The 11,640-nt window shown below is 22.4% G+C and overlaps 3 protein-coding genes across 3 annotated transcripts, besides 17 other annotated features; all 3 read left to right on the top strand.

The window, feature by feature from the left end:
• Nucleotides 1–183: 183 nt before the first annotated feature.
• Nucleotides 184–534, top strand: EDI_244020 (uncharacterized protein; the record flags this gene model as incomplete). The annotated part of the gene is made up of 1 exon (XM_001736363.1): nucleotides 184–534. One exon carries the CDS (start codon nucleotides 184–186, stop codon nucleotides 532–534), a length of 351 nt encoding a protein of 116 aa, XP_001736415.1.
• Nucleotides 535–575: 41 nt separating this feature from the next.
• Nucleotides 576–626: a sequence feature (AT_rich).
• Nucleotides 627–786: 160 nt separating this feature from the next.
• Nucleotides 787–5,229, top strand: EDI_244010 (uncharacterized protein; the record flags this gene model as incomplete). The annotated part of the gene is made up of 1 exon (XM_001736362.1): nucleotides 787–5,229. The coding sequence occupies one exon, from the start codon at nucleotides 787–789 to the stop codon at nucleotides 5,227–5,229; it is 4,443 nt and encodes a 1,480-aa protein (XP_001736414.1).
• Nucleotides 970–1,032: a sequence feature (AT_rich).
• Nucleotides 1,130–1,162: a sequence feature (AT_rich).
• Nucleotides 1,845–1,882: a sequence feature (AT_rich).
• Nucleotides 3,192–3,228: a sequence feature (AT_rich).
• Nucleotides 3,249–3,307: a sequence feature (AT_rich).
• Nucleotides 3,440–3,468: a sequence feature (AT_rich).
• Nucleotides 3,620–3,653: a sequence feature (AT_rich).
• Nucleotides 3,927–3,954: a sequence feature (AT_rich).
• A 195-nt stretch (nucleotides 5,230–5,424) lies between the features above and the next one.
• Nucleotides 5,425–5,532: a repeat region.
• Nucleotides 5,533–5,592: 60 nt separating this feature from the next.
• Nucleotides 5,593–6,879, top strand: EDI_244000 (phosphatidylcholine-sterol acyltransferase precursor, putative; the record flags this gene model as incomplete). Its single annotated transcript, XM_001736361.1, has 1 exon — nucleotides 5,593–6,879. One exon carries the CDS (start codon nucleotides 5,593–5,595, stop codon nucleotides 6,877–6,879), a length of 1,287 nt encoding a protein of 428 aa, XP_001736413.1.
• Nucleotides 6,164–6,192: a sequence feature (AT_rich).
• Nucleotides 6,593–6,621: a sequence feature (AT_rich).
• Nucleotides 6,880–6,914: 35 nt separating the features above from the next.
• Nucleotides 6,915–7,065: a microsatellite.
• A 33-nt stretch (nucleotides 7,066–7,098) lies between these two features.
• Nucleotides 7,099–7,184: a microsatellite.
• Nucleotides 7,185–7,187: 3 nt separating this feature from the next.
• Nucleotides 7,188–7,419: a sequence feature (AT_rich).
• Nucleotides 7,420–7,456: 37 nt separating this feature from the next.
• Nucleotides 7,457–10,983: a repeat region.
• Nucleotides 10,948–11,640: part of a repeat region that runs on past the window's edge.

Raw genomic sequence — 11,640 nt, 5'->3', positions numbered from 1 at the left:
GGAGAAGGATGTAGAATTTCTGGAACTGTTTTTGTTAATAGAGCCAGTGGTAATTTCCATATTGCACCAGGAAGTAGTCAACAATTAACAAAAGAACATATTCATTCAGTTGATTGGATTTCAGGAGCAATCAACTTAACTCATACATGGAATTTTTTGTCATTTGGAGAATCATTTCCAGGAATGGTTAATCCAATGGATGGAATTGTTAAAGTTGATAGAACAAATAATTCAATGTATCAATATTTCGTTCAAGTAGTTCCTATGACATACACCTCACTTGATAATAGGATAATTAATACAAATGGTTATAGTGTTACTGAACATTATCGACCTGGTAATTTAAAATCACCTGAACAAGGAATTCCTGGAGTATTTGTTATATATGACATTTCATCAATTGAGGTATTATATTTTGAAGAAAAAAATTCATTTGGACATTTATTGACAAGTATCTGCGGAATTATAGGAGGGGTCTTTGCTTTATTTAGTTTATTAGATTATTTTATATTTCATATCTATCACTCAGAGTGAATATAAATTCTAATACACAATGTCATTGAAATTTTTTTACGTTTTAAAAAAATAATTTTTTATATCAAAAATTTTTATTTTATTAAAAATTTGTTGTCTCAAAAAAAACAAATATAAAACGAGTAAAAACAAATTAAAACAAATAAATAATAAGTAATAGTTAACTTCTTTTTGATTGTATTCTTTTCTTTCTTCTTTTTAAATTCATTTTTGGTTGTAAAAAATAAGATAAACTTAAAAATAAAGAAAAGTATGAATAAATTAGAGCCAACACAGATAATAAATTTACTGTGTATAAATGAATACAATAAAGATATTCCAATTAACAGTTATTATTATCAATTAAAAGAGAATTGGATAGAAATAATAAAAGAGAATTGGATAGAAATAATAAAAGAAAATTTAGCGAAAAAAGAAGGAATTGAAATACTAGAGAAATTAATGAAAATTTCAATAAATATTGAATATTTAAAAAAAGAAATTTTATTATTTTTTATAGAGAAAGTACCTCAAATAAATAATGATGAAATAGCAAAAATTGTTATTAGAATTATTGTACAATTACTTCAATATTATTTAAATAGTGAAACAATGGAATTAATATTTAAATTATATGAAAAATTAAATAGAATTCAAAGTTCTTATTTAACAGGATATTTAATTGAAAGTATTAATAATGAACCAATAAGTTATTATCAATTAAATGGTATGACTACTGGAATTTCACTTGTTATTCAATTGCCAATATTTCCAGAATATTCATATGCAATTAAAACAAATTTTTTTATTGAAACAATGACAGATGATTCATTTCCAGTAATTTTTTCAATTAATGCAACGATGTATAAATTAACTTGTGCTATTGAAGGTTCAAATAAACATTTAGTTATTAAATGTGAAACCACTGGAAAAAGAACACAACAATTATATTCAGGGATTTCATTTACAAGAGAATATGATACACAATTTATTATACAAAAAAATCAATGGTATTCATTAAATATTTATCATAATAATAATAGGTTTATTGTTCAACTTAATAATCAACAACAAGTATTTCCTATCAATTATCCATTGTTTAAAGAAACTATTCTTCTTTATTTAGGTTATATTAAAGGTCTTCCAGGAACTTCTTTAATTGGTAAAATTACTGGGTTTCAATGGATATTTGATGTATATGAATTTAATGATATTAATAATATTGATTGGTTTGATTATGAAATAGAATTTAATAGACAAATAATAAACAATATTATTCCACGATTAGTTCTAAATGTTGGAGTAACTAAAAGTCCATTAAAAAATGAAGGAAATATTTTAAAAAAATTTGATAAATTAAATAATAAAACACCATTTAAACAAATAGAAATATTAGATGTTTTTAGTGATTATTTATTTTATCCAATTATGGAAATTGCAACATGTAAATTTTCTGATTTATTTATTGAAGACGATTATTTAACAAAATGTATTCATCTTTTATCTTTAATTAAACCATCAAATATTACAAACGTTATTAAATTATTATTTGGATTAATGGTTAAAGATATAAAAGTTAATGAATGGTGTTTAAATCGTCATTTTTTTACTTTTATATTTGATCAATTAGAAGTTGTTATTCAAAAAGGAAATGATTCTATTATTAATGAACATATTAAACTGGTATGTTCTATTCTTAATATGACTTTAAACAATGACAATATTCATCACGCTTTAGTTAGACTTTTTTCACTTCCTTCTAAATTAACTTTAAACCAACAACTTATTTTCTTAAAAGAATTTACTAATATTTTTACTCCAAAAATTATTCAATCAATTCAAATTGAACAAGTTATTACAGCAAAAGAAATTGTATTAATATTTATGGGAAATATGGAAGTTAAAACAAAAATTCTTTTATTTCAATATTTAATAGATTTAATTCCAAACACATTATTAAATAATATAATAGAACAATGTTTCTCTTTTATTAAAAGTGATAATTGGATTATTTATCATATTTTATGGAAAGTTCTTCAATTAGAACCTTTAAAATGGAATTTAAAATATCTTTCTTTTATTGATGTTTTTAAATCTAAAATTAAATCAATAAATGATCTTGTTGCTTCTTATTGTTTAATGATTTGGATAAGACTTGGTGGAAATGGTCCATTTGAAGTTATTAATTATTCATGGAAAATTTATCAAACTTGCTTATATTTATCATACAATAAAGAACCTCAATTTGAATTTGAAGTTCCAACATTAAATGATCAACAATTTCAAGAAGAACTAAATGCATTAACTTATAAACCAATTTTACCTTTACTTTTTGAATCATTTGAACCACCATTTACTCAAATTCAAAAGGAAATAATAATAAAGATATTTAAAGATATATCATTTTGTAAACCAACACATAATATATATCATTTATTATCATCCATTTCACCATGGATAGATATTGTATCAAAAATATTAGTAGAATATATTGATGATATTGAAATGAAATATGTTTTAAAAGTATTTTATCATCTTATGAAAATAACAAATACAACAATAAAACAAATAATAGATATTTTAAGATTATTATTACCTGATAATAAACAATTTATTCAACTCTTACTATCTCTTTTAGAAATTTTTATTACTAATGGAAATTATGATATTAATATTGGAATTATTTTATCAATTATTTCTAATAAAATTAATTATGGAACAAATGTTGATTTACCTTTTATTAATGAATTATATAAATTAATTAATAATTATATATCAAATATTTCATTTAAATGGTTAACTAATGAATGGTTACATTTCTCTAAATTAAAAGAATATTATTCTGTTTATACTTTATTTATTCATTTGTTTATTTCTCATATTAATATGTTAGTATTATTTAATAACATTCACAAAAATGATTTTGAATTATTATTTTCTTTTATTAATTTTATTCTTCCATTTGCTCCTCATCAAATTTCATTATCATTTTTTGTTTGGTATATTTATTCTATTCATTCTTTCTTTACAACTACTCATCCTTCTATTCAACCCTTAAAAGAAATTACTTTATTTCATTTATCTTCAATTCAATCTATAAATCAAGAATATTATAATCAATTAAATAATATTTTTAATAACTTTACATTCAAATGTATTTCTAATGATATAATTTCATATCATATTAATGAACATCAAAAAGAATTAGATAAAATTCAATCAATTTATTTTGAAGAAGTTGTTTTTATTCCTGTCACTCCTAAAAAATCGAAAATAAAATTAGTTCATAAAGGTTCTATTTTAAAAAGTTTATCTGCTTCTCTTTCTCGTAGTAATTCAATTAGTCCACATTCAAAATCTCTTTTACCTAGTAGAATAAATATTTCAAAACAATGGCAAGATGGTGAATTAAGTAATTTTAAATATTTACAATATATTAATGAAGTAGAAAATTATAACTATTTTCCAAAAGTATGTAGTACCTTTAAACAAAATGCATTTGAATTATATTATTCAAATAAAGTATTTCCAATATTTTCTGAATGTTTAATAAAAAAGGAAGTTTTGTCATTAGATTTAAGAGAATCTAATTTCCCTTCAGAATGGTTCTTTTTAATAGACTCATTAAAAAATGTAGAAATTCCAAAAGAATTTGCAGAATCTCCAAGACAATGTGTACAACATTTACAATTATTATTAGAATCTCCAAGAATATCAAAATATCTTAATAAATGGATTTCCTCTACTTTTATGAATTTTAGAAAGGAAAAACCAAGAAAAGTATCTTACGATTTTAATAAATTAATAAACGTTTTTGAAGGTATTAAAGGTACTATTAAAGATCCTTTATTTATTGGAGAAATTTATAATGGAGATGAAGAAATACAAGTTGAATTATTAAATGAAATGATTTATTTTATTGATTCGAATACAATAAAAAGTTGTCTTGAGCGTCATATAAAAGGAGGAAATTTTATTCAATTATATAAAGGAAGAATAGATGACATTTGTATTATATTTGATGATGGTATTATTTTTGGAAAGAAAGGAATGAAAAATATTATAATTACAGGAAATATAAAACATGTTATTAAATGTGATTATGTTCAAAGTGTTCATTTACTTTCAAATTTTATTGTCATTGGAACAGAAACTGAAATTCTTATTTGTAATTTTGATGGAATAATTATTGATAAAATAAAAGGTCATTTTAATATTTTTACTGCTAATGATTGTGTTTTTGGAATAGAAAATAAAAGGTTAATTCGTTGGAAAGAAAGAACATTACAATTTGATATTATATTATCACAAAATATTAAATTTGTTACTGGTGGAACTTCAATTACTTATGTTATTTTTAATGACAGTTCACTTAGTTGTATTAATGAAATTGGTGAAATTTATTTAACTACTTCGTTTATGGATGTTGATATTATTATTTCAATGAAGGCAATAACTTGTGCAATGTTTGATTTTATTTTTCTTACTACTCATGAAAATATCTTTATTATTACAAATCGTCATGTTGAAATGCGTATATTAACAGCTATTACTTTTACTTCTGATTCTTCTGGTCATATTATTAGTGATATTTGTCTTCCTTTATGTTCAAATGATTCACCTGAAACATGGAATTTCTTAGTTCTAAATAAAGATGATAAAAAGCATTATATTCATTTGTATAGAATAGATTACATTGTTCTCTCAAAAATCTAATATATTTTTACTTCTTTTTCTTTACTAATTTCTCTTTCTTTTTAAAATACTATTTAATTACTTCAATTTTATTCTGTCTTTTTCTTTTTTTATAAAATAAAAAACTTAAGAAAAGTTCAAATTCAAAGTTATAGTCTTTATTTTATTTAATGATACCAAAGAATTCAGTGGAAACTCTGGCAGTGTTTACAGGTTGAAAAAAACACTATGATAGAAGTAGGGCATATTGAAATAACTAAAATAATCACTTCTCAATAATCATAAAATCAAATTGTGGATATATTTATAAATTGACTTTTTTTTAGTGTTACTAAAAAATTCAATTATTTAGAAAAAGTATCTTTAGAGAATTTTCAAAAACACATGAAAAAAGAATTTATTTCTTCATTGGAACTCAATAATTCATTGAAAGAAATGAAAACAAGATATTTTTTGTTCGTTATTTTATGGGTGATTTCATTAGGAAAGGAATGCCCAGCTAAAAAACCGATAGTATTTATTCCAGGGATTCTTGCGTCTATGTTAGAAGGGGATATTAATATAAAAGATATCAGTAAAACACCACTTCCAGAGAAATGTGATACACAAGTAGAATATGAAAGACTTTGGGTTGCATTAAAGAATGTTAGACCACTGAAGAATGAATGTTCATTAGGATATTTAACACCGATGTGGAATTCAACAAGTAAAGAGCAAATTGATATAGAAGGAGTTAATATTATTTCACCGAAATTTGGAAGTACATATGCATGTGATGAGATTGATCCTAATTGGCCCGTTTCAATATTTGCAAAATGTTTTCATGATTTAATTAAGAAATTTAAGAAATTAGGATATGTAGATGGAGATGATATGGTAGGGGCATCATATGATTGGAGATATTATAGATATGGAGAATATAAACATAAAAGAAATTGGTTTGAAGATACAAAAGAATTAATAATTAATACATATAATAAATATGGGAAAGTAGTTGTTATCTCCCATTCAATGGGAGGATTAATGTTTTATAAATTTTTAGATTATGTAGGAAAAGAATTTGCAGATAAATATATTGATAATTGGATTGCAATGTCAACACCATTCCTTGGATCAGGAAAAGCAATTGCAGCAGCATTTCCAGGAAATAATCTTGGACTTCCTATTAGTGGAGACAAATTAAGACCATTTGCAAGAAGAACAGAAACAGTTGCATTATTATTACCAATAGGAGGAACAAAAATATTTGGAGAAGAAATCTTAATGAAAATTAAATCAACAGGAAAAACATATAATGCAGATCAAATAGAAGAATTAATTAAAACATTAGATGATAAAGAATTTCAAGAAAATTATCTTCATACAGTTCAACATGGAATGAAAGAATTATATGAAAAATATAATTATAAATTACCATTCCCTATTAAAATGCATTGTATGATATCATCAGGATATGAAAGTATTAAAGGAGTAGAAATGGAAAATGAAAGTTATGATAGTGATAGTAAACTATTATATGGAGATGGAGATGAAACAGTAAATTTAAATTCATTAGAATTTTGTAAGAATATTGGAGCAACAACATTTAAAAATTTAGGAAAATATACACATACAGGAATATTAGATGATAAAGCATCATATGAATCAGTTTATCCTTATGTTTGCAATTGATTTTTTTTTTCGTTCATTTTATTCATTTCTTTTCTTTAAAGAAAATTAAATTAAAATTTAAATAATTTATAAAATAAAGAAATGAAAGTAAATAATAACATTTTAAAGAAATTTAAATATTATACAAAGTATAAGTTTATTAAATAAATTCAAATCTATTTATATTAATTTAAAATCAAATTTAATATCTAATGAAAATAAAATATAAGAATTCTTTAATTTATTCTTTAAATTCATTTCTTTTTTTATTTCTATTCTATCTCTTTATTTTCAATCTTTCTTTTAAACATTTTTCATTTTCATTTATCAAATTATTATATCAAAATTGATTTTAAATTTATTACATATTAAATATCATATTAATACATAAAATAATAAATTACCAATATACTATATTAATACTACAATGAAAATTTATTTTTATTTAATATTATCATTTCTTTTCAACATTCTATATAATAAATAAATAAATTAACTATTAATTAAATTATTTTTATTATTTCACTAATATTTGATTTTAATTCTATTCTTAAATTATTTCACTAGTTCTATATAGCATAATCTATTATAACAGAACCAATATTCTATAACATCTATCATATTTTTTATTACATTTATTTTTTAACTTCTTTTATGATGTTAATTTCATTTTTTAATTGTTTAATTAATTTAATATTTTCTACATTTACTAATTAATTTATTGAAATTACTATTATAATTTTATCATCTCTTATTTTCTTTATTCTATTTTCTTTTTCTTTATACTTATTTCTTTTCTTCAAATATATTCTATTCTATGATCTTTAATAATAATCATATCAAATATTAGACTAATTTTATTCTTTTTATTTATTACATATATATGGTATTTTATGATATTGTTATTCACTTTTTAATATTATTTATTTGTTCAATATCATAGTGATGTCATTGTATTGGAACATTGTTTCATATGTTTATTTTTATATTGTTTATTTCATGTGTATTTTCTTATTAACCCAATGATAATGCTAATATTGTCATGTTTTTCCATTTGTGAATTTTTATGACAAATACAAGATAGTAGAATGTGTTCTACTGTTGATATCTTGTACTTACAAAGTGGGAAGTATTTTAATCTTTCATTTTTTAATATTTTATCTTTCCTGTACACACTAAATATTACTCCATCTTGTATTTTATTTAATTGAAGAAATGAATTTTTCTTTATATTGATGTACTTCCATGAATTTATTGTAGTAATTTTATCTACAAATTTTGACTCGAATCATCTTCTAAAATGTCCACTTGTTTGATTTCCATTTTTTGATGTATTGGTCGTTCATTATTTTCTTTATTTTTAATACTACTTCTTTTTTATTTTCAATCCCTTCATTTATTATTTCTTCTATTTTCGTTTCAGGGATTTTATGACTTAGTGCTTTTTTAATTCTGTTCCATATTCCTTTCTTGGAATACCATCTATCTATTATGTTATTTCTTATTTCATTCTTGTACAATAGTATATTACTGTTCTAACTAATTCAATAACATATTCGTCCATTAGGCTCATTAATCCTTCACCAATTTCATTTATATGACATATAGACGGTCTTTGGAGTTACCGGTACCAATGTATTTTGCCTTTCTTAAATATTTTCTTATCTCCAAATCCATTCTATCTAGGTCAGTTACCTTCCAATTTACTACTGATGCTGAATATCTGAAGATTGGTATTACTTCAGTATTAATTCTTGTAATATATCTTCTATTACTACTTTCATCAGTATTTATCTCTTCCATTTTCTTCATCATCTTTTATTTGATGATTTTACAATTGAAGGTATCATTAATTTCATCGGACTGCCATACTCCTAAATATTTATACAAGTCCTCTCCTTCAATTATTGGGATGTTTTGCATTCCGTCTGGTATTTTATTGATGTTCTTTAATACCATTCCTGATTTCTTTTCATTCATTTCCATCCCTATTCCACTTATTATTTCTTTAATTTCATTGTGGATTGTTCCCATTTCTTCATTACTTTGTGTCATTATTCTCAATTCATCCATATATAATGTATTGTTTGCTTTTGTGAACTTCTCTTCTATGATTTGAGAAATTATATTCATTTTGATGATGAAGAGTAGAAATGATAATGAATCACATTGTAAAATTCATCAATTTAATACATCCTAGATATTCATTATATTTATATCCTATGAATATCTTCAATCTGTTCATCATACTTTCTACAATGTCTATGATGACACCCTCTACATTAAAATATTTTAATGCTTCTATTACCCATTCATGATTTACTGATTCATATGCTTTCTTAATTTCATAATATGACTCTACATATTTTGGGTATTTCTCTTCTTTCTGCTGCTTTAACATATAACTGTTAATTAATCCTTCTTTATCAGCAAGAGATTGCAGTTTACATCCCAATTGATTTTTACTAATTTTTAGTGATTCACTATTCATGTTAATTCTATTATGAATCTTCTCTTTTAATATGGAGGTAAATACTTTCATTATTACATTTGTACAACTGATATGATGGTAATTAGTGACATCGTTCATATCACCTCCTTTGTGGATTAGTATAGTTCTTCCACTTACCATGTCTAGAGGGATGTTTTCATTGAAGTTTAACCATTCATTGAAGATATTAAGAATGGACTCTCTTGATGATGACATTCTCTTCCAATAATACCCATATATAGTGTCAATACCTGGTGCTTTCCAATTACTTATTTTCATCATAATTAAATTTAAATCATCCAATGTGATGATGACATATCATAATTTCTATATCTTTCATTCCACGAGGTGATTTGATTTATTTTCAAATGTTCTTTATTTAATATCATCTGTGTTTCATATAACGATTTCAAATATAATATCGTTATTTGGGTATATTTCATTTTGTGGGTCTTCTTTATTTTAATTTTGTTATTAGAGTCAAACATAATTTTATTTGTATTGATTCTGACCCTTTCATTCTTATTAAATTTAATTCTTTCTTTAATCATCGTCATCATATATTTTAGGTACTTTATTCTTTCTTGTGCTTTCTTTTTAATTTCATCTCCATCTTGTTCATTTAATCTCATGATGTATTTTATTCTGTACTATTCCATTGATTAGATCTTCTAATCTATTTATTTTCCTTAGGATTTCTTTTATTTCATCAAATTTATCTCATTTAAATTTATTTTGAGATAATAATACATACACATTGAAATTATTTTCATATCTTCTTGTAGATTTTCTATTCTCCTGACCATACCCATTTATTATTTATTTCTCTTATTAATTTATCTGATTCTTTCATTTTCCAGTAGTAATTAATATTTACACATTTATCTATTTTCATTTCTTTAACTTGAATGATGATAGAGTTAAGATATTCATCATCAATATCAGTAGTGTTATTTTTTTATGATAATATTTTTTATTATTGGATTACACTCTACTTTCCCTTCTATGATTGAGTTCACTTTCATTTTAATATATCTTTTAGTTGTTTCTTTTATTTTATGTGACTTTTTAATAATGTTAATATATTCTTTCTCATTATTTACATTAATATTTATTATTTTTATTATGCTTTCTATTTGTTCATTTCTTAATTTCTTATTTAATTTCTTATTTAACAAATTAATTGCAAAACAATACAACACATCAATTAAAATTCTATTTGTTTGATTTATTGTGTTTTCTTCTCTTCTTGATTGATTATCATTTCTTGTTTTTTGATACTCAGTGTTTTGCTCTCTTCTTCTTCTATTTCCAGAATTGTCTTTTTCATAGTTGTAGTTTTGTTCATTTGTATTGTCCCAGATGATGATGTTCTCACTATTTGTTGTGTATTTATCACTAGAGTCATTGTTTTCTTCTTCTCAATTTCTGAAATAAAAAATAAATAATAAATTGATGATGATTTGATATTAATTGATTTTGTTCTTCATTTTCTCTTTATGTATTGTCTAATTCTTCTTTTGTTGTTTCTTCAATCTCATAATTTTCAATTCTACTTTTTTGATATACAGAAATTTGATTTTATTTATCTCTTATGTTCTTCTTCAACATATCAACACTCCTCTACATCTCGTATTTATTCAACCTCTCATAACTAACTCAAATAATGTTGGTGATTTCATCTTTATTTCATATTTCTGTATTATTTCTATTTTATATTTAATTTATTTTTAATTGTAATGAAATATTTTATTATTTTAATTTAGAGTTTTCTTATTTCATTACATGTAGTTTGAATCTTATTTATTTATGTTTTAATTTTTTTCATTCTCTTATTTGTTTGTATTTTGTGTTTTTTTTTTTTGAATTATTTCATTTGAAATGGTTCGTTCTTCTTCTTTCTTTTTTGTTTGAAGTTCTTTAATAGTTTCTTCTATTTCTTTAATTTTATTTTGAAGAATGTTAATTTCTTCTTTGTTATATTCTTCTTCTTTATCTTGTGTTTTTTGTTTATGTTATTTTTAATTTATTATTATTGTACTTTTATTTCTTTTCTTTGTTTTTTGTTTTTGTTTTTGATTCATTTTTCATTTATTTTAATATTTTCATCTTTTATTTTGTTTTATATTTGTTGTCTTCTTTGTTTTTCTTTATTGTTTTCTTCTTTCTTATTGAATATACTTCTTGGAGAATATTATACATTTTCTTTATCTTCATACTTTTTAAGTATTTCTTCGTATTCTCCTTTTTCCCATTTTCTTGTTATTCTTTTAATTTTCTTTTGAATTTCT

This window comes from Entamoeba dispar, genomic scaffold (genome assembly GCF_000209125.1).
Source record: "Entamoeba dispar SAW760 scf_1105229459759 genomic scaffold, whole genome shotgun sequence".
Classification (NCBI taxonomy): domain Eukaryota; phylum Evosea; order Mastigamoebida; family Endamoebidae; genus Entamoeba; species Entamoeba dispar.
The sequence above is the reverse complement of the archived record's forward strand: the minus strand, read 5'-3'. Positions and strand labels throughout refer to the sequence as shown.